This window comes from Schistocerca nitens, chromosome 8 (genome assembly GCF_023898315.1).
Source record: "Schistocerca nitens isolate TAMUIC-IGC-003100 chromosome 8, iqSchNite1.1, whole genome shotgun sequence".
NCBI classification, from domain to species: domain Eukaryota; kingdom Metazoa; phylum Arthropoda; class Insecta; order Orthoptera; family Acrididae; genus Schistocerca; species Schistocerca nitens.
The window spans coordinates 559,639,087-559,663,363 of NC_064621.1; the positions used below are offsets into that span (position 1 = coordinate 559,639,087).

The following is a 24,277-nucleotide window of genomic DNA, read 5'->3' on the forward strand; positions in this document are numbered from 1 at the left end:
AAAGCTTAACAGTTGCCATAGCTCAGCCAGGTGGTGGAAAAAACCGCAGCAATTCCACTGGAGAATGAAGTGATCATGATGCTGGGAAGGCATGAATGCTCACGGAGGCAATGTAAGCCTCATGGTCACCTGCTGCCACTGACTTAGTTCCTGAGCAGTCTGTATCCATTGTGTCTGAGGGTCCTGCAAGATCTAGGTCCTCAGCAGATGCCAGAATATCCACCTCATCCTCAGATGCACAGGTTGTAGGCAGTAGTGGTGCGGGTGGTACCGCAAGTCCCTTGGTCTGGGGGGTCTTCTTTTTGGATTTCTCTTGCTGCTCCTTGGGTTTCTCTGGCTGGGAGGCCTTCACTGATTCATTCTCCGGGACTGAGGAGGATCGTGAAGCCCTATGAGCAGGTGCTTTTGGGCATTTCATCCACTGGCAGGTGTCATCTTTCCCACTAGTAGAAACCTGGGAAGGAAGGGACCCAAGGGACACCTGCTAGTGAGAGGAACTGAAGAAGACCGACACTTCTCCAGCTGAGAAGTGAGGACTGGTGTCCCCGATGGTTGGTGGGGGTGGGGGTGGGGGGGGGGAAGGGGGGCAGAGGGGGGGGGGTTCAGTACTCCCGAGGTATGTGGTGCGGAAGCAATAAGGGAGGGAAGTGCCCCACACCATCAAGGGGGCAGGTATATTCTTCCAGCTCTGAGAGGTAACTGGAGTTGACAGAACTGATGGGGCCAGAACTGTTATAGCAACGGCTTAAGAGGTTGTCATACACACAGGATGTAGGCGTTCAAATTTCCTCTTAGTGTCAATGTAGGTCAGTCGGTTCAGGGTCTTGTAATCCTTTATTTTCCTCTCTTTCCGTAAAATCCTGCAATCTGGCAAGCAAGGTGAATGATGCTCTCCGCAGCTGACACAGATGGGAGGCAGGGCACATGGAGTACTGGGATGTGAAGGATGTCCACAAGCACTGCATCAGGAGAGAGATATATGGCTTGACATCACAGCGGTAGACCATCACGTTGACCTTCTCGGGTAATGTGTCACCTTCTAAGGTCAAGATGAAGGCATCGGTGGCAACCTGACTAGCCCTCAGACCCCAATGGATGCGCTGGACGAAATGAACACCTCACTGTTCTAAATTGACACACAGCTTGTCGTCAAGACTGCAAGAGAAGGTCCCTGTGGAATATAGTACCGTGGACCATATTTAAGCTCTTATGGGGTGTGACAGTAACAGAAACATCCGCCAACTTGTCACCAGCAAGTAATGTCCATGACTGGGCAGAGGATGCTGTTTTCATCAAGACTGACCCTGATCGTATTTTAGACAATCCCTCCACCTCCCCAACTCGTCCTCTAAAGGCTCTACAAAAAACTGAGGGTTCACTGACACAAAGGATTCCCCATCAGCTCTTGTACATACTAGGTATCGGGGCGAATAAGATTTGCTGCCATCTTTAGCCTGGCATTCCTCCCATGGTGTGACCAGGGAGGGCAACAACTTGGGGATGTACTTCTGTGCACTAAATTGAGCCCTTGAATGTTTAGAGACAGCTGGTGGTTGACTACCAGCAAGAGATGATGTACTACACTTCATGAGATGTCATCCGCCCTGATGCCACGAACTCCGACCAGGGGCCCTCTCCACGGGTGTCACCCAGCCGCAGCAAAGGCCACCTGGCAGGATGGCCATTGCTAGGAGTCCTGATGCCCCAGGGTGACGGGCATCTACTCCTAGGCAAACGTGGGGAGTTAACAGTGCAGGCATCAGCAGAGCAATCCCTGTGTGGTCAGGGGACTACAACCAACAGGTTTACATGGCAGCCCCACCACAATGGACTGGCTACCGTGCTGGATATGTGGCGCAAAGAAGGCCATGGTAATCGTCGGCGCAGAAAATGACACTGCATAGTGGATGGAGAAAAACACATCCAGGAAGGTGTCCTCACCCAAGAAATGGAGAATGAGCGGAACTGCAAAGCCACAATGATAAAGGATGTGGAAGGTCTCAGTGCATGATGGACACAATGCACCATGTAAGGCGCCCTTCCCCAACTGGCTTGCTCTTTGTGAAAATTTGGAAAAATGGAGATCAAACCCTACAGGGGACCATCACATAAAGGCCAAAACGTGTGAGACTCCTTTTAGTCACCTCTTACGACAGGCAGGAATACCTCGGCCTATTCTAACTCCGAATCTGCAGGGGAGGGGGGGGGGGGGGGGCATCCTTCTTGTACTATCCATTGTCACCTTCTGTTACCCTTCCAACCCAGGCAAAATTCTAGTCAAATCTTATGACATTCACGAACCATTATTCCTACCACCAAGGTTCCTACCTGTGCAACTGTCCATCCTGTAAAACCTGATCAGTTTACTCAGTATCAAAGGCAGAGTAAATTGTTAAGCAAAAACTGACTTGTGTCCATTGCACAGCAAATTATGTACACTGATGAGCCAAAACATTATGACCACCTGTTTAATAGCTTGTTTGTCCATCTTTGAAATTAAATAAATAATTGATTCTGTGTATCACGGATCAGACGGTCTGTTGGTAGGTTTGTGGAGGTATGTGGCATTAGACGTATAAGCACAGGTCATGTAATTCACATAATAATGGGCCACTGATTTGCGTATGCAGTGATGGCACCTGATAGTGACCAAGATGGGTTCCATAGCATTTACATAAGGCAAATTTGGTCACTGAGACATCAATGTGAGTTCACTGTAATACTCCTCAAACCACTGTAGCGCAGTTCTGGCTCTTGAGACGTGGACAATTAAAATAAGACATTGCCATTGGGAAAGACATCAAGCATGAAGGGATGCTGGTGGTTTGCAGCTGTCAGTGTGTCTTTGATTATGTCATACGTCCCATGCAAGCTCAGGAGAATGTCTCCCATAACATAATACTGCTCCCATCAGCTTGCATCTGTGTGCTCCACATTTCGAGCTGCCGTTCACATTGATGACGGCATTTGTGGAGGCGGCCATCGACCAAATGTAGCAAAAATTGGATTCACCCGAAGGGGCGACACATTTCCATTGATCCATAGTCAAATCTCGATGGTCCTATGCCCATTGCAATTGTAATTGATGATGTCGTTGGGTCAACATGTGAACACACAGAGGTGGTGTGCTGCGGATCTTAAAGTTCAACAATGTACGACAAACAGTGTACTCCGAAACACTTGTTCAACAGCATTGTGCTCTTTTGGCAGAGATATCACGGATCACCATCTATCCTCCTTCACAAAGCAGACAAGCCTCCGAACACCACATTCTGTGAAGAGTCATAGATGTCCAACCATTTAGCGCCTAATGATAGTTTCACTGTCCTCCTACCTCTTTCCACAGATTCTCATGACAGAAGCATGTGAACATGCAACCAGCTTTGCCATTTTTGAGATACTTGTTCACAAGCTCTGCGTAATAATAATATGCCCTTCATCAAATTTGCTTATCTCAGTGGACTTCTCCATTTGCAGCCCATATCTTTGCTAGGGTGGTCCCCTGTCTGTGTCTACTCTACTTAAATAATTTTGTTACCTCTTCATGTGCCCACAATGCCACCAGGCAGCATCCAGCATCGTGTTTTTTGTTTTGTTTTGGTGTGTGTGTGTGTGTGGCGGGCGGGGGGGGGGGGGGGGTTAGGGTGCAAAACATATAAGGTAATAAGTGCCCAGTATAGAACGCTGGAACCGTGAGGTTAAAAAAACGTGGCAAGGTCCAATACAAAAGAGGAAGGTGAAGACGTTACGGAAGAGTATCTAAATGACGTCGACAAGACACTGGAGTCACAACGTAGATTGCTTTTTAAAAAAACTTAAAATGTGAGCCACAGCTCGCACGTCATCCGCTAAAATGTCCGGCAAAGCAGGCGGCAGCCCGACCTTGAGATGTAAGTGGCTAAAATAGGGGCAGACGATCAGGAAATGTCTGACTGTTAATGGCTGGCTGCAAAAAGGACAGCTGGGTGCAGTGTTGCCACTCAACAAGTGGCAGTGACTAAAGCAATAGTGCCCTATTCACAACTGAGTTAACATTACTTCCTCACTGCGAGACGGACGGGAGGAAGTCAACCAGGCTGTTGGCTCAAGTGGCTCTGAGCACTATGGGACTTAACATCTGAGGTCATCATCAGTCCCCTAGAACTTAGAACTACTTAAACCTAACTAACCTAAGGATATCACACACATCCATGCCCGAGGCAGGATTCGAACCTGCGACCGTAGCGGTCGCGCGGTTCCAGACTGAAGCGCCTAGAACCTCTCGGTCACTATGGCCGGCCCAAGCTGTTGGGAGAGGTTTGACTTATCCGAGTTTGTTCCCATGAAGGGAGCACCAATGGTCATACCAAAGTGATGTGATACGCTGATAGAGAAAAGGATAATATCTTGGGAGGGAACAGAGTAATAGGTGGGCCGACCAAGATGGACAGCGGCCTTGGCTATAGCATCAGCACTGTCATTCCCAGGCACACCAACATGGCCAGGAACCCACATGAACATCACTTGGGCTCCCCCATCTGGGAACAAATTGAGGCAGTCCTGGATACGTCGAACGACGGGGTGGACTGGATCGGGATCATCCAGACACTGAAGGGCACTGAGGGAGTCAGAGCATATCGCACAGCGAGTAAGCTGATGCCTCCGGACGTAGTGAACAGCCTGATAGAGGGCAATAAGCTCTGCTGTAAAAACTGTGCACTGGTCGAGAAGTCGGTATTGAAACTTATCAGCCCCAACGATAAAAGGACAGCCAACACTGGGCGGACTTGGAACCATCAGTGTACAAAAATATACTATCGGCAAGTTGTGAGTGAAGTTCGAGAAATTTGCAGTGATAGGTCAGCTCCCCAAGAGGTACTACTCAATACACGAAGGACATTGAGGGACTATGCATGGAATCGGAGAGAAATGTGGTTTTGCTGTTATTAAGGCACACAAGATTAAGATGATTAAGGAGATCCGCCAAAAGAGAACCTCTCGGGCAGGCGACAGGCGAGCCCCAAAGATGATGATGGGCACTGGTGTCACTGAGGAGCAGAAAACGTGGAGGAAGCTGAGCAACAAGCAGCATCAGGTCCGCCCTAGTGACAGCAGAAGATGAAGGGATATAAAAGGGTCAGAGGGAAAAGGTAAATTCGGGAAGGAAAACATGGGCAGCAACTGCTTGCAGGTGGGTGTGCAAGAGGATAGGATGATGACAAACATCATCTCGTAGAAGCAGCATGACCCCACCGTGAGCAAGAATCCCCGCCATAAGGGGAAGGTCCGTCCGTAGCGAAGTAAAATGGGAAAGAGCAAAATAGTCTTGAGGATGTAGCTTGGTTTCTTGCAGACAGACTACAAGCAGACATTGTGATCGCAGGAGCAACTGGATGTCCTCCCTGTTAGACCGAAGGCCACAGATATTCCATTGTAAAAGGGCCATAAAATTTAGGAACACCGAGGAATGAAGAAGAAACACTCACCTCGATGGCCACTTAGGGTGCACCGTCGTGGGAGGATGGCCACTGGAATCCACAGGTGGAGGATCTTCGTCCATCAACTCAGTGGGATCAATGGAGCTTCCCCAGTGTCAGTCAGTTGAAAAGGACCGATGAGTCGAAGAGGACCAACGAGTCAGAGAGGGGGAAGACTGTTTGCCTTTGAATGATTGTTTTGGCTTTTGGCGATTGGCAGAAGAGCCAGATGGCGGCAAATTCAACGTGCGCAAGACATCTTCCCGGGAATAATACTTTTTCAACCGTCTTCGCTGGTGAGGGCGAAGAACGGGTAGCAAAATCTACAGCCCAGGAAGCGGGAGACGGATTGTCAGCTTGAAAGTGAGGCGACTTTGCCACCATCGAACTGAACTGTAAGTTCCAAGTTTGCGTAGCCATATTTTTCGTGGGACAGAGAAAGGTAACACAGTGCTGTAGCTTCCAGACGAAGGAACATTCGGTTTACAGATTGCCAACAGTTTCTGGGCAACAGGAGAATGTACCTTCTCCTTCGCCCTTATCTCCTGCACAGCCCGCTCGTCTTGATAGATGGGACAAGAACGAGAAGCAGCAGCATGGTCTCCATGACAATTAACGCGGGGGGTGGGGGGGGGGGGGGGTGGGGGGGTGGGGGGTTGGACAGGTGCTCTCGTGTGCATCCCTGCTACAAGTGACACATTTGGCTGCGTTTTTACATGATGTGCTGGTATGATTGAACTGGTGGCATTTATAACACCACAACATATTGGGAATGTGAGGGCACACAGAGATGACTTTACAGCCTGCCTTTATCTTGGTAGGAAGCGTTAACCGATCGAAAGTCAGGAACAATGTGCGAGTGGGCACCAAACCATCAGATTCCTTCTTCATAACTCTATGAACAGCAGTAACACCCTGATCCGATAGATAATTAGTTATTTCATCTTCCGTCAAACCATTCAACAGCCGGGTGTGTAAACACCGTGGGATGATTTAAGTGTCCTGTGAGTCTCCACTTTTATAGGATATTCGTGGAGAATTTGGGCCTTGAGTAGTTTCTGGGCCTGGAGAGCACTATCAATTTCCAAAAGCAGAGTACCATTGCGGAGACGAGAGCATGCCTTCACAGGGCCAGCAATGCAATCCATGCCTTTCTGTATAGCAAAGGGGTTAACAGTAGCAAAAGTCTGGTTGTCGTCTAAAGGTGAGACTACTAGATATCGAGACGCAACAGGAAGAGACATTGAGGCAGGAGCCTCATTCCACTTCCTTTTATGGGAAACACTCTGATAAAGAGAAGAAAAGTCAGTCATTGGGAAGAAGTCCCCCATGATTGCCAAGCAACTCCAATGGCATGCTCCTTCCAACCAGGGGCCCTCCAAAGGGGAGCCCCCCCCCCCCCCGCCTTAGGTGATTGTCCTCACCTTAAGTCACACTTCCCGAACGACAAACGGAGGGACCAATCGGCAGAGGTGGAAGGTAACAGCTCAGGCAATCACCCCTCCCTGGGCCTGGCCTGTACCGGGGGTACATGCGGGCCATATATGCCAACCCGCAGCTGGGAATTACCCGTTACCCAGTCTCCTGTTATGTATGAAATGTGTGGTTGGCCATCAGGTGCACACACAGGGAGGAGACGAAAAGATAAGAAGGAAACGAGGAAAGAAAGAATGGCCTCAAATGCCGCAGCAGAGGAAAAACAGAGCCGAGCAGGGGGAAAGAGCCGCGCAGGGGGAAAGAGCCGCGCAGGGGGAAAGAGCCGCGCAGGGGGAAAGAGCCGCGCAGGGGGAAAGAGCCGCGCAGGGGGAAAGAGCCGCGCAGGGGGAAAGAGCCGCGCAGGGGGAAAGAGCCGCGCAGGGGGAAAGAGCCGCGCAGGGGGAAAGAGCCGCGCAGGGAAAAGAGCCGCGCAGGGAAAAGAGCCGCTCAGGGAAAAGAGCCGCGCAGGGAAAAGAGCCGCGCAGGGAAAAGAGCCGCGCAGGGAAAAGAGCCGCGCAGGGAAAAGAGCCGCGCAGGGAAAAGAGCCGCGCAGGGAAAAGAGCCGCGCAGGGAAAAGAGCCGCGCAGGGAAAAGAGCCGCGCAGGGAAAAGAGCCGCGCAGGGAAAAGAGCCGCGCAGGGAAAAGAGCCGCGCAGGGAAAAGAGCCGCGCAGGGAAAAGAGCCGCGCAGGGAAAAGAGCCGCGCAGGGAAAAGAGCCGCGCAGGGAAAAGAGCCGCGCAGGGAAAAGAGCCGCGCAGGGAAAAGAGCCGCGCAGGGAAAAGAGCCGCGCAGGGAAAAGAGCCGCGCAGGGAAAAGAGCCGCGCAGGGAAAAGAGCCGCGCAGGGAAAAGAGCCGCGCAGGGAAAAGAGCCGCGCAGGGAAAAGAGCCGCGCAGGGAAAAGAGCCGCGCAGGGAAAAGAGCCGCGCAGGGAAAAGAGCCGCGCAGGGAAAAGAGCAGCGCAGGGAAAAGAGCAGCGCAGGGAAAAGAGCAGCGCAGGGAAAAGAGCAGCGCAGGGAAAAGAGCAGCGCAGGGAAAGGGCGGTACAGGATACAATATTCCTAGAAGCAAACCAATGCAAATGAGCTTCAAGAGCCCATGGAGGCACGAGACATCTCCCCAAGAGAGGGGAGAAGGACAGGAGAAGAGGAGACAAGCAGCACAGATAGAGAAGAGGTGCTGCGGGGGCTGGGGACCCATGGTCGCCAAGCACGTACTCACCAAAGAGCGGTGAGCCCCCTGGATGGAACATTGGGGTGGGCAGTGGTCTTATGGTTTGGCTGATCAATGTAGGTGTTACTACCCATAAACTGACTGAGCACATGAATGGGCATAGAAGAGATCTATACTACTTGCATCCTTCCACCTGATTTTAGATTCTGTGAACTCCAGAGGTGGGACCTTAGCCTCCAACACTTATTTACATCCCAAAAACCTCCTGAATTTCATCTCTGATAACACTCCCCCCTCCACCCCACTCACACACATCTTGTTCATCATACTTTTTATTTCATATACATTACTGGAAAACGGTGAAATCTGGCATTTTATGGAATGCCTAGGAAATACATGGTGTCCGGGCTAGAGGTACACACAAACAAGTCCTTGTAATGAAAGAGTTCAACATTTTACATTGTTAGGTAAATACACAATGGAGAGACATACTCTCCTAGGCGCGATCCATACGATTTCATGAACAGTACTTGAGTTGCACTGTGCCTGCACAGCAGTGACAGGCCACACCAGTCTTGACATGGTGGCGACATATGCAGTTCCACAGGCATATTCCGGCAGGATGATCACCCAACCAACTATCATGGGGATCTTACAACATGTCTCCATGGGACATTTCATGAGAGTTTGATCGAAAGGGGGTCCCACTGCCTGGCACCCTCAGCCCTGACTCTGCTGGATTTCAGTGCATGGGGGTTTATCGTAACAAGGGCTCAAGATCTGATAGATTTGCGACAATGGATCTACGCCACAGTAGAGGTCATAACTTCAGTGTGAGATGCTTATAATAGTTTACACAATAAAACTGTCTCAAAACCTGGTGGAAAATCCAAATGGATTCTTGTTGAATGTGAAGTATGCTTGTGGCAAGACACAACCATGCCTTCTCTGCACAATAGCAATGCAGATACTATCGAAGAAAGTGCTGCCAAAGCAGAGTTACCAAAACACAGCCTTCCGAAATGCCTTCACAAAAGAAGACAAAGTTAATATTCCAGAATTTGAATCGAGAACAGCTGCAAACACAAGTAACACGTTCGCTTGACAAAATATCTGTAGCCAAAGGCTGCAAAGATGCACAGGTCACACCAATACTCAAGAAAGGTAGTAGAAGTAATCCATTAAATTACAGGCCCATATCATTAACGATGATACGCAGCAGGATTCTGGAATTTACATTGTGTTAGAACATTATGAATTACCTCAAAGAAAATAGTCTACTGACACACAGTCAACACAGATTTAGAAAACATTGTTCTTGTGAAACGTAACTAGCTCTTTACTCACACAAAGTGTTGAGTGCTATTGACAAGGGATTTCAAACTAATTCCGTATTTCTAGATGTCCAGACACTATACCACACAAGAGGCTTGTAGTGAAACTGCTTATTTATGGAATATCGTCTCAGTTATACGACTTGATTCACGATTTCCTGTCAGAGAGATCACTGTTTGTAGAAATAGACGAAAAGTTATCGAGTAAAACAGAAGTGATTTCTGGCATTCCCCAAGGTAGTGTTACAGGCCCTTTGCTGTTCCTTATCTATATAAACGATTTGGCAGACAATCTAAGCAGCCATCTCAGGTTGTTTGCAGATGATGCTGCCATTTATCAGCTAGTAAAGTCATCAGGAGATCAAAACAAATCACAAAACAATTTAGAAAAGATATCTGTATGGTGCAAAAATTGGCAATTGACCCTAAACAATGAGAAGTGTGAGGTCATCCACATGAAAGCTAAAAGGAATCTCTTAAACTTTGGTTAAGGATAACTCAGTCAAATATAAAGGCTGTAAATTCAATTAAATGCCTAGGAATTACTATTACAAACAACTTAAATTGGAAGAAACACATAGAAAATGTTGTGGGGAAGGCTAACCAAAGACTGTGTTTTATTGGTAGAACACTTAGAAAATGTAACAGATCTACTAAAGAGACTGCCTACACTAAGCTTGTCTGTCCTCTTTCAGAATACTGCTGCACAGTGTGGGATCTTTACCAAATAGGATTAACAGAGTATAGTGAGAAAGTTCAAAGAAGGGTAGCACATTTTGCATTACTGTGAAACAGAGGAGAGAGTGGCACTGAAATGATACAGGATTTGGAGTTGACATCATTAAAACAAAAACATTTTTCACCGCAGTGGAATCTTCTCACGAAATTTCAATCACCAACTTTCCCCTTCGAATGTGAAAATATTTTGTTGATGCCGACCTACATATGCAGAAAAGATCACCGTAATAAAATAAGGGAAATCAGAACTCTTACAGAACGATATAGCTGTTCATTTCTTCTGTGCGCTGTATGAGATTGGAATAATAGAGAATTATTGAGAAGGTGATTCAATGAACCCTCTTCCAGGCACTTAAGGTTTGCAAAGTATTCCTGTAGATAACACCTACCCAGCTTAAGAATGTTTCAATAGCTGAAACCACAAATGATGCTCATACTGAACTGTACTAACATGCATTAAAATATTTGAGCTGCTGTTTACAATGTTGGACACATACAGAATAAATCTTAACATATATTGAAATATAAACCAATGTTTTTGTGTAACCCTAGCCGAGACACCATGTATATACAAAGTTAATCACCTAAAACTTGCTCCGCAAATACTGTGGAAATGGGAAGTGCTATTCATGTGCAGTTTTGGCAGAAAGGATTGGTAGTCAGGGGTTTGTATTGTTAGCCTAGAAACAGGTTGCAATAATACTTATAAAGAGTATTTTTTGAGCAAACAAATTTTTTTGAATGGGACAATACCTATTGGCATTAATAAAGTAAAAGTAGGGCAACTTAGAATGTCAGTGGTGTTCGTTACAGAATTCTAGTGCAAGTCATTTATGAGATATCATATTTTGAAAAGTTTCCACATTGATACTTGTTTATGCCATTCAACCTGCGTAGTTGCTATGTATGATGATGTTATGTTTGCTTACAGAGTGCCCATGTGTTCCTTGACTGCACTGTGATGTGCTAGTCAGTGAGTGTGTGACAGCCCCAAGCAGCAGGTCATAAGTGGACAATGGGATTTACCAATTCTGCTCTTATATGAGCAGTGTAGGAAGAATGCAGTTCATTCTTGTACTGTGCATGCAAAAACATACCACAATAAATGTCAAATAATCAATCTTGGAAATTATTTATCAACATTTTCGACCATTTACATGAAAGTGGTAGTGTAACATCTAGACAACGTAACAGAAGGTAACAACTGATGACAAAGAGCGAAAATTAATGTTCTTGTTGCTATTGCAGTTGATCCACACGTTTGCTCATACATCATCCACGAGGAAGTGGCATACGTCAGGCAAATGTCCTACGCATTCTCCATCGGCATAGGTTCCATCCATATCACATCTCTCTCCATTAACAACTGCATGGCATTAACACAGGATACTCCAGATGCATCACATGTCTTATTTAATTATGAAGTCACATTTACCAATCATGGCCAGGCACACAGTCGAAACATGAACTACTGATCTGTTGATGATACCCCATGGAGTGTAAACATGTGGTGCAGGATACTGAACCACCAGCACATAGGCCCATTTTTCACAGACAGAACTCCGAATGTGCCCAAGTATCACAACCTCCTAACAGACAATCTTCCATGGATAATAGGAGACATTCCTCTGCGGACTAGGGAGAACCTGTGGTACTAGCATGATGACTGTCCAGCCCACAGTGCACGAAGTACTATAGCATGTCTTCATGCATTGTTTCCAAATCATTGGATTGGATGTAGAGGATATGTACTTTGGCCAGCCCGCTCTCCGGATTTGACACCTGCAGACTTTTTCCTGCGGGGAGACCTGAAAGGTGCTGTGTACAAGGACATAACAGCTGTACCTGATGGTAGGTAATGATGTATTACTGCAGCCTGCTCAAACATCTCCATTGAAATGCTAGCATGTGTGTAGTAGTCGTTCCACACCAAACTGGAAGTATGTAGTGCCACTGCTGGTGGTAATTTTGAACACAACCTGTGATGGTCAATTGTCTCATTACTGGTCAGAATCCACATAACTTGTGTATACAATTTCTTTTTCTTTAATGTGTGCAACCATAAGTACAAGTGTCAGTGTGGTAACTTTTCAAAATACAATATATACTAAAATGCTCATATAGAATTCTGTAACAAACACCACTAACATTCTAATTTATCCAATTTTTGGTTTGTTAATGTCAACAGGCATTGTTCCATTTAAAAAAGTGTATGTTTGCACAAAAAATACACTTTCTAAACAATCTTTTGAATGTGTATCAACAGGACTTTCCATTTCTGCAATATCTGCACTGTAAGTTTTAGATGGTTCACCCTGTAGAATACTAACAATCTTTAGGCAGGATATGAGATGGATTTTATTTAATACTTTGTTCAAGTATTTAGTAGAATGCTGGTCACGTTGAGACAAAATATGAAAAGAAGATAATTTAAATATTTTGATAGTTACAAGATTCACAGACATAATTGCTGTAACAGAGCCTGTTCATTTCAGTTAGAGTTAAGTAGTGTCAGAGTGTCACTTTCACTAAAATGGAGGCTACATGTGATGACTGTAAATATTTTGTGGTTGATCATGCATAAGCAATGAAACAAAGATTTATAGAGTCACAGATAATGAGGAGCTATTCTTAAAGAAACAGTGTTTTTGTAACAGATGGTGCTATAAGGAAATAATAAGACATGTGAATATGGCTAAGACTGGGAAATAAGCAACCTCATCAACATTAGTTAATAAGTACCGTGTAATTAATGTCCAGGGAACACAGAGATAACTACAACCACTGAAAGAAATGTGTGGTGCAATCAAATTTATCGTACCAGATGATGAGTTTTTCTAATGTACTGTATGAGATCCATTCTTCTAATGGCCATAGTGGCGGAAACAGGATGAAAAAGGAGTTGTCTGCTAAATATAATAATACTACTCTTCATGATACAAAGCTTTTCACACAGATCTGTGAACCATGCCAGCAGGGTTGCACAAAAGGCATAGTAGTAAAACTGTTGATTTATTCTAATTTAATTATTTTGTTGTAATTTAATACTTTTTGTGTGTTCATTTTGCATTTTATAAAACACCTACACATTTACACATTTTGCCGGAAATTTATTACATTAAAATTAAATTAAACACCTTTCAAGAAGTTCCAGGCATTCTACACAATGCCTTTGTTTACAATCTGCCAATTTGTCTGTTGCAGTTAATTATGCAATACAACTCTCTTCCCCTTACATCTCACTCTTCTCATCTCTGAAATTACAATGGCACAGTGCTTATGAATGTACCATCTCTGACATACTTCCAGTGACACATCCCCCTTCATCTTTTTGTACCCTCATCCCCACTACAGATGGATTTCTCTCATCTGGTCTGAGTGGCCTACCCCTCCTTTATAACTTTCCCCAACATCTCTCTTTTCTCCTCAATGAGGGAACTATCAGTTCTGTGAACTAGGTAGTGTGTCCTTTTTACTTTTATAAGCTTGTCTCAGAAGTACTACACATTAAACCTGAAGGTAAATGCCGGTCCGAAATTCTGTTCATAATTTATTAATAACCGATTCCATCTGTTAAATTCCTTAGGATTGTAGAACAATGACAGACATGCAAGTGCTCAATTTGGAAGAGATATTCAATACTGAATATTACCTTTCTCTAACAGGTGGCATTAACTGTTTATTTTTCCTGCTGAGATCGCAACTGTCAGCGTCAAGCGAGTTGGATTTGCGATGCTGGGCAGCACTGCTGCCACCTCCACTAGATGTTCCAGGATCACTCACCCTAATAACAGGAAAATAACAATGTAAACCATGTTTCGCAGTATCGTTCTAAAACTTAAAGTGCTCACAAATCAGTAAGAAATGCCAAGACAACAACAATAAAAATACTAATAATCATTATTCTTTCCTTTTTTAAAAATAAAAGTCACTAACACATGTCATCACACCATTATCCTGGATAGAAACAGTATGCTCTACGAAACATACTCCTCGGAAAATATCTCATGTTGTGAGATTGGAGGCAAATCGTAGTATGTGATACACAAAGGTATAATTTGCTGGTCATAATTTCAAATGCTCTTTGAAAATTAATCCATTAGCAGGAACGGAAATGTAACTTCTGTATTTCTGAGTTAACTCTAAATGTTAATTGCTTTGGGGTAACGAGATGGACTGTAAAACTGAGCCGACTGCACATTCCTCAACAGGACCAGACCAGACACACTGGCTATTTTTGTTAAGAAAATAATGTGTTTACATTTTATACTGTGCATCTCATACTATAGGTCTGATTGGCTAAATCAAGTGACTGACTACAGTGGTCAATTTGTACTAACACAGTAACTCCCTGTCCTAAGACCTGAAGTTTCTTACAGTACTGTTCGTTCTCTTTGTGTGGCTATGAAGAAAGTTAAAAGTAAATAAACAAACTGCATGTACCTTACTGTCAGCAATTCACTTTCTCAATGGAAAATGGTACAACACTACTGAAATCCATCAAAAGTCAGTATTTATTGACCTTCAGCAATGAACAAAGGAAAAGTACTACAATAGTGTTGTCCATTTGTAAAAGGATATACAAATGTGCATGACGAAGAGAAGAGAGTCAGGAATAGTGATCAGTCAGTAAATCTTACTGAGCATGTAAATAAAGAAATGCTGGTGTTGGGAACATTGACAACATCTGAGGTGCACCATCAAATACTTTTAAAACAGACACGACATTCAGAACCACACAGTGAAAAGCTGTGACCCTGCAACTTTTTTAAATAAAAAAAATGCATACTCACATATCTGCATTCCACGCCAAGTTTACAAATATTGATTCCATTGTACTAAAATTGTTAGGAAATTACTGATAGCCACACAGAAACATCAGGACTGTGACAATATAAGAAATCTTATGATCTCTCCTGTCCAATCAGTCTTCTTTTTTAAATGTAGCCCATACATTTAATAAGAGAATTATCTATGTTAGAAACAAAAATTTATTTATAAGAGGGAAATAAAAATATGACAAATACATTTTAATACTAGAAATAATGTGAACTGTTAAGCAAAACAAACGAAACAATAGACCTATTAATTTTTTACTTATATACAAAGTTCGAAAAGTTCTTCTCATTCCATTCTTCTTTCACACTGTTATTTTCTTTCTCTGTGATGATTTACATTTCTCCATTTTCCTTTTACACAAGGGGTAGTAAGATGTAAGGACAAAATATAGTTGCTTCAGACTCTAAATTCTCCGCTGCAATTTTCTTAAGAGTTTCATACAATACATCTTCTGGATAAAAAGGGAAATTCTATTAATAGATATTGAGTTGGGCCTCCTGTGTTGATTTGCATGGTGTGTGTGTGTGTGTGTGTGTGTGTGTGTGTGTGTGTTTGCACCACTTTATTGACTAGCATTTGACTGAGTATGATAGAAGAAACCCAACTTTTCCCACCAGTAACAGTGTGTCAGGAATGTGCCTCCTCTATCAGCAAAATGCTCCAAAAAATACAGCACCACACCACATCCATATACGCCTATTTTTTTCATGAGTACATAAGGAATACACCTTGCAAAATGCTCTCTGTACTGTGGGTGATTTGCAAATGCTTGAAGAACAATGGTACACAAGAAATGCAGAAACTGTTCACATATGTCACTTATAAGCTCGTATCAAACGTTTAACATGAATCTGACAGCCAAATGCAGCAATTGTTTGTCATTACTGATGGGAATTCTTCAACATGATGGGTCTTTCTCCTCATGTTGAAACTCCAACAGTACCAACCACCAACATGAAATTTATCAGCAATAGTCTCCGCAAATATTTTTTTTATTTTTATTTATTTATTTTTTTTGCATACCTAACAACACATCTCACTATACCAGTACTTCTCAAATTTTAGACACATGGAAGCCAGACACCTATTCTTAGGGTAGCATACCTAACCTCAAGTGCCTACTGAAAAGTTGGTCAACTGATCCTTGATAGTGGCTACTAAAACTGTTAGCTTTTTCCATAGCACAGCACTATTTTCCAAGTGAATCATTTCTTTAAACTTAAATTTTCACACAACGACGTCCAAAGACATCCGGTCTTGCTGCAAAATAAGCTCTGTCAACTTATCTTCAATTTATGTGCAAAACTATTAGCAGAAAGTAACACCATTAACAAAAAAAGATAAAATATTACACAAATTACATTCTGGAAACAATCCTACAAGCTAATGCTAAGCCATAGGTCCATAATATACTTTCTTCCAGAAGTGCAAGTCCCACATTGGATGCAGGAGAACTTCTGTGAATTTTTTTAAAGTAGAAGTTGAGGTACTGACTCAAGTAAAGCTGTGAGGGTGGTTTGTGAGTCGTGCTTGAATAGCAGAATCAGTAGAGCACTTTGCCCACTAAAGACAAAGGTCCCATTTTCAAGTCCTGGTCCAACACATACACTCCTGGAAATTGAAATAAGAACACCGTGAATTCATTGTCCCAGGAAGGGGAAACTTTATTGACACATTCCTGGGGTCAGATACATCACATGATCCCACTGACAGAACCACAGGCAAATAGACACAGGCAACAGAGCATGCACAATGTCGGCACTAGTACAGTGTATATCCACCTTTCGCAGCAATGCAGGCTGCTATTCTCCCATGGAGACGATCGTAGAGATGCTGGATGTAGTCCTGTGGAACGGCTTGCCATGCCATTTCCACCTGGCGCCTCAGTTGGACCAGCGTTCGTGCTGGACGTGCAGACCGCGTGAGATGACGCTTCATCCAGTCCCAAACATGCTCAATGGGGGACAGATCCGGAGATCTTGCTGAACAGGGTAGTTGACTTACACCTTCTAGAGCACGTTGGGTGGCACGGGATACATGCGGACGTGCATTGTCCTGTTGGAACAGCAAGTTCCCTTGCCGGTCTAGGAATGGTAGAACGATGGGTTCGATGACGGTTTGGATGTACCGTGCACTATTCAGTGTCCCCTCGACGATCACCTGTGGTGTATGGCCAGTGTAGGAGATCGCTCCCCACACCATGATGCCGGGTGTTGGCCCTGTGTGCCTCGGTCGTATGCAGTCCTGATTGTGGCGCTCACCTGCACGGCGCCAAACACGCATACGACCATCATTGGCACCAAGGCAGAAGCGACTCTCATCGCTGAAGACGACACGTCTCCATTCGTCCCTCCATTCACGCCTGTCGCGACACCACTGGAGGCGGGCTGCACGATGTTGGGGCGTGAGCAGAAGACGGCCTAACGGTGTGCGGGACCGTAGCCCAGCTTCATGGAGACGGTTGCGAATGGTCCTCGCCGATACCCCAGGAGCAACAGTGTCCCTAATTTGCTGGGAAGTGGCAGTGCGGTCCCCTACGGCACTGCGTAGGATCCTACGGTCTTGGCGTGCATCCGTGCGTCGCTGCGGTCCGGTCCCAGGTCGACGGGCACGTGCACCTTCCGCCGACCACTGGCGACAACATCGATGTACTGTGGAGACCTCACGCCCCTTGTGTTGAGCAATTCGGCGGTACGTCCACCCGGCCTCCCGCATGCCCACTATACGCCCTCGCTCAAAGTCCGTCAACTGCACATACGGTTCACGTCCACGCTGTCGCGGCATGCTACCAGTGTTAAAGACTGCGATGGAGCTCCGTATGCCACGGCAAACTGGCTGACACTGACGGCGGCGGTGCACAAATGCTGCGCAGCTAGCGCCATTCGACGGCCAACACCGCGGTTCCTGGTGTGTCCGCTGTGCCGTGCATGTGATCATTGCTTGTACAGCCCTCTCGCAGTGTCCGGAGCAAGTATGGTGGGTCTGACACACCGGTGTCAATGTGTTCTTTTTTCCATTTCCAGGAGTGTAGTTTTACTTTGCCAAGCAGTATCATTAGGCAATATTCCAACAACTGTATGATGCCTAAATTGTCAAACTAAAATTACGTTCGTTTTACCTATATGCCTCTGAGAGTTGTTTTTGCAGGCAGACATCCTCTGCCAAGGAAAACCAAGGAGAATTGCCCCAATTTAATCCCCGTACCATTGAAAAGATGAATGAAATAAGTATTAGTGTCAGTGGTGTTGAGAAGCAGCTGAAATCGTTAAGATTGAACAAAGCTCCAGGCCTCAATGGAATCCTCCTCAGATTCTATACTGAATTTGTGGCCGAGTTAGCCCCTCTTCTAATTATAATCTACCTTAGATCCCCCAAACAAAAAATCATCCCATTTCTTGGAAAAAGGCCCTCCTTGTAGAAGTGATCCACAAAACTACCGTTCATTATCATTGAAATTGGTTTGTTGCAGAGTCTTAGAACACATTCTGAGCTCTGACATAATGATATATCTTGAACAGAATGATCTTCTCAACACTAACCAGCACGGATTTCGAAAACATCAATCATGTGGAACCCAACTCGCACTTTTCTCGCTGAACACACTGAAAGCTTTAGAACAAGGTGGCTAGGTAGATGCAGTATTTCTAGATTTCCAAAAAGCATTTGACTTAGTACCACCACCTATGCTTATTATGAAAAGTACGATTATGCGGGGTTATCAGGTGAAATTTGTGACTGGACTGAGAACTTTCTGGTAGAGAGGACACAGCTTGCTATCTCAGATGAAGAGTCATCATCAGATGTAGAAGTAACTTCGGGTGTGCCCCAGGGAAGTGTGTTGGGATCCTTGCTGTTCATATTGTATATTAATGCCCTTGTAGATAATATTAATAGTAAAATCAGAGTTTTTGCAGATGATGTAATATTGAAAGAATCTGCATAAATGTTCAATCAGATCTTGATACGATTTCAATGTGGTGCAGAGACTGACCACTTGCTCTAAATGTTTAGAAATATAAAATTTTGCACTTCACAAAACAAAAAACATAGTATCTTATGACTATAATATCAATGAGTCACTGTTGGAATTGACCAACTCATACAAATATCTGGGTATAGCACTTTGTAGGAATGTGAAATGGAATGATCACATAGGTTGAGTCGTGGTAAAGCAGGTGGTAGACTTCGGTGTATTGGTAAGATACTGGGGAAGTGCAGTCAGTTTACAAAGGAGATTGCTTACAAATCACTCTTGCGACTGGTTCTAGAATATTGCTCAAGTTTGTGGACCTGTACCAAATACGACTAACAGGAGATATTGAACACACACAGAGAAGGGTAGCACAAACGGTCACAGGTTTGTTTAATCCATGGGAAAGTGTCACAGAGATACTGGACAGGAAGACTCTTGAAGACAGACTTAAAGTATCCTGAGAAAGTCTATTAATAAAGTTTCAAGAACTGGCTTTAAATGATTACTCTCAGAATATACTACAACCCCTTTGTATCGCTCACATAGGGATCATGAGGATAAATTAGAATAATTACATTACGTACAGAGGCATTCAAACAATCATTCTTCCCGCACTCCATACATGAATGGAACAGAAAGAAACCCGAATAACCGATACAATGAGATGTATCCCCTGCCATGCACCTCACGGTGGTTTGCAGAGTGTAGATGTAGATCTCCATAGTTTTGCAGATGAAACATGGAGGGGTATCCCACAACTGCAACAACAGATGAATATGTCCAAAAATATCACTATGTAGTATAAGTGCCTTTTGACCTAAAGTCACAATGTTTCACTTCCATGACGAGGTCATCATACTGTCACTGGTATATGGAATAGTGTAACTGAAGTATTACACAAGCAGAAAATTGTTTGTTCACAATAAGAGACCAAAATGTTGAGTGTTCTTTCAGAAGATAACTGAAGAAATCTAGTCTACAAGATGTGCTGTCCTTTATCTGCTGCTTTTATCAGAACTTCCGTGCACTGTCTCAACACCTCTGATCTTTCTCACTGTTGTTGTGGTCTTCAGTCCTGAGACTGGTTTGATGCAGCTCTCCATGCTACTCTATCCTGTGCCAGCCTCTTCATCTCCCAGTACCTACTGCAGCCTACATCCTTCTGAATCTGCTTAGTGTATTCATCTCTTGGTCTACCTCTACGATTTTTACCCTCCACACTGCCCTCCAATGCTAAATTTGTGATCCCTTGATGCCTCAAAACATGTCCTACCAACCGATCCCTTCTTCTAGTCAAGTTGTGCCACAAACTTCTCTTCTCCCCAATCCTATTCAATACCTCCTCATTAGTTACGTGATCTACCCACCTTATCCTCAGCATTCTTCTGTAACACCACATTTCGAAAGCTTCTATTCTCTTCTTGTCCAAACTGGTTATCGTCCATGTTTCACTTCCATACACGGCTACACTCCATACAAATAGTTTCAGAAACGACTTCCTGACACTTAAATCTATACCCGATGTTAACAAATTTCTCTTCTTCAGAAACGATTTCCTTGCCATTGCCAGTCTACATTTTATATCCTCTCTACTTCGACCATCATCAGTTATGTTACTCCCTAAATAGCAAAACTCCTTTACTACTTTAAGTGTCTCATTTCCTAATCTAATTCCCTCAGCATCACCCGATTTAATTTGACTATATTCCATTATCCTCGTTTTGCTTTTGTTGATGTTCATCTTATATCCTTCTTTCAAGACACTGTCCATTCCGTTCAACTGCTCTTCCAAGTCTTTTGCTGTCTCTGACAGAATTACAATGTCATCGGCAAACCACAAAGATTTTACTTCTTCTCCATGAATTTTAATACCTACTCCGAATTTTTCTTTTGTTTCCTTTACTGCTTGTTCAATATGCAGATTGAATAACATCGGGGAGCGGCTACAACCCTGTCTCACTCCTTTCCCAACCTCTGCTTCCCTTTCATGCCCCTCGACTCTTATAACTGCCATCTGGTTTCTGTACAAATTGTAAATAGCCTTTCGCTCCCTGTATTTTACCCCTGCCACCTTCAGAATTTGAAAGAGAGTATTCCAGTTAACATTGTCAAAAGCTTTCTCTAAGTCTACAAATGCTAGAAATGTAGGTTTGCCTTTTCTTAATCTTTCTTCTAAGATAAGTCGTAAGGTTAGTATTGCCTCATGTGTTCCAACATTTGTACGGAATCCAAACTGATCTTCCCCGAGGTCCGCTTCTACCAGTTTTTCCATTCGTCTGTAAAGAATTCGCGTTAGTATTTTGCAGCTGTGACTTTTTAAACTGATAGTTCAGTAATTTTCACATCTGTCAACACCTGCTTTCTTTGGGATTGGAATTATTATATTCTTCTTGAAGTCTGAGGGTATTTCGCCTGTCTCATACATCTTGCTCACCAGATGGTAGAGTTTTGTCATGACCGGCTCTCCCAAGGCCATCAGTAGTTCTAATGGAATGTTGTCTACTACCGGGGCCTTGTTTCGACTCAGGTCTTTCAGTGCTCTGTCAAACTCTTCACGCAGTATCTTATCTCCCATTTCGTCTTCGTGTACATCCTCTTCCATTTCCATAATATTGTCCTCAAGTACATCGCCCTTGTATAAACCCTCTATATACTCCTTCCACCTTTCTGCCTTCCCTTCTTTGCGCTAGAACTGGGTTTCCATCTGAGCTCTTGATATTCATACAAGTGGTTCTCTTCTCTCCAAAGGTCTCTTTAATTTTCCTGTAGGCAGTATCTATCTTACCCCTAGTGAGACAAGCCTCTATATCCTTACATTTGTCCTCTAGCCATCCCTGCTTAGCCATTTTGCACTTCCTGTCGATCTCATTTTTGAGACGTTTGTATTCCTTTTTGCCTGCTTCATTCACTGCATTTTTATATGTTCTCCTTTCATCAATTAAATTCAATATTTCTTCTGTTACCCAAAGATTTCTATTAGCCCTCACCTTTTTACCTACTTGATCGCCTGCTGCCTTCACTACTTCATCCCTCAGAGCTACCCATTCTTCTTCTACTGTATTTCTTTCCCCCATTCCTGTCAATTGTTCTCTTATGCTCTCCCTGAAACTCTCTACAACCTCTGGTTCTTTCAGTTTCTCCAGGTCCCATCTCCTTAAATTCCCACCTTTTTGCAGTTTCTTCAGTTTCAATCTGCAGTTCATAACCAATAGATTGTGGTCAGAATCCACATCTGCCCCTGGAAATGTCTTACAATTTAAAACCTGGTTCCTAAATCTCTGTCTTACCATTATATAATCTATCTGATACCTTTTAGTATCTCCAGGGTTCTTCCATGTATACAACCTTCTTTCATGATTCTTAAACGAAGTGTTAGCTATGATTAAGTTATGCTCTGTGCAAAATTCTACAAGGCGGCTTCCTCTTCCATTTCTTCCCCCCAATCCATATTCACCTACTATGTTTCCTTCTCTCCCTTTTCCTACTGACGAATTCCAGTCACCCATGACTATTAAATTTTCGTCTCCCTTTACCACCTGAATAATTTCTTTTATCTCGTCATACATTTCTTCAATTTCTTCATCATCTGCAGAGCTAGTTGGCATATAAACTTGTACTACTGTAGTAGGCATGGGCTTTGTGTCTATCTTGGCCACAATAATGCGTTCACTATGCTGCTTGTAGTAGGTAACCCGCACTCCTATTTTTTTTATTCATTATTAAACCTACTCATGCATTACCCCTATTTGATTTTGTATTTATAACCCTGTATTCACCTGACCAAAAGTCTTGTTCCTCCTGCCACCGAACTTCACTAATTCCCACTATATCTAACTTTAACCTATCCATTTCCCTTTTTAAATATTCTAACCTACCTGCCCGATTAAGGGATCTGACATTCCACGCTCCGACCCGTAGAATGCCAGTTTTCTTTCTCCTGATAACGACATCCTCTTGAGTAGTCCCCGCCCGGAGATCCGAATGGGGGACTATTTTACCTCCGGAATATTTTACCCAAGAGGACGTCATCATCATTTAATCATACAGTAAAGCTGCATGTCCTCGGGAAAAATTACGGCTGTAGTTTCCCCTTGCTTTCAGCCGTTCGCAGTACCAGCACAGCAAGGCCGTTTTGGTTAATGTTACAAGGCCAGATCAGTCAATCATCCAGACTGTTGCCCCTGCAACTACTGAAAAGGCTGCTGCCCCTCTTCAGGAACCACATGTTTGTCTGGCCTCTCAACAGATACCCCTCCGTTGTGGTTGCACCTACGGTACGGCCATCTGTATCGCTGAGGCACGCAAGCCTGCCCACCGACGGCAAGGTCCATGGTTCATGGGGGGGTCTTTCTCACTAGTGGGAAGAAATAAAATTAAAAATGCTGAAATGGCAATAATCATCTCCTGAATGTAAGTGATGCCAGGGACTTTTAGTCATTATTTCATAATTTTCTTGAGTAAATTTTCCTTCTTGTCATAATCATCAGTCCACTTTTTTATCAGAGTAGTCATCAGTCTGCTCTCCTTGATAGTATATCTTTTGCATGTCTTTTCATATCTTAATTACTACTACACCCAAGCAATGGAAAATTCAGGATTAAAACGAAAGTTACTAGTCACCATATAGTGGAGATGCTGACAGGCACAACAAAAAGACCATCACAAATAGTTTTGTTGCGTCTCTCTGCGACTCAGCATCTCTGCTGTATGGTGAGTAGCAACTTTCCTTTTGATAATATTGTTACTACTACACCCTACATCCATTTGAACCTACCCACTGTATTCAAGCCTTGGTCATTTCCCTCCACAAATTTTGCTCTCCACAGTTCTCTCCATTACTAAATTACTGTTCCTTTAAAGCTCGGACGTTTTCTATTCAATCTGTCCATTTTTTGCCAAGTTTTGTCAAAGTACAGCTCTCTCAAATTTCATTCAGTACATCTTCATTAGTTACTCAATCCACCCATATAATCTTCAGTACTCCTCTACAGCAATACATTTCAGAAGTTCCTATTCTTTTCTTGTTTATACTTCTAATTGTCCAAGTTCCAGTGTCATATAATGCTAGGCTGCAAACCGATACTTTCAGGAAAGAGTTCCTGTCTCTTAAATTGGCATTGCTCTATTTCAGAAAGCCTTTTCTTGCTATTGTTAATCTACATATCATATGCTTTTCCCTTTTATTTTGCTGCCTAAATAACATAATTTGTCTACCATTGCCAGTGTTATTGCCTTGTCTAATTCTCTCAGTATCGCCTGAGTTAATATGACTATTCTTGATTACTCCCTCAT

General features: G+C 43.7%; 1 protein-coding gene across 1 annotated transcript in view; it reads right to left on the reverse strand.

The window, feature by feature from the left end:
* LOC126198464 (E3 ubiquitin-protein ligase SH3RF1) overlaps positions 1-24,277 on the reverse strand; it is a 254,667-nt gene that overhangs the window by 17,309 nt on the left and 213,081 nt on the right. Inside the window, exon 14 of the mRNA XM_049934810.1 lies at positions 13,826-13,957. Coding sequence (XP_049790767.1) covers positions 13,826-13,957 — 132 coding nt within the window. The remainder of the gene's footprint in view (positions 1-13,825; positions 13,958-24,277) is intronic.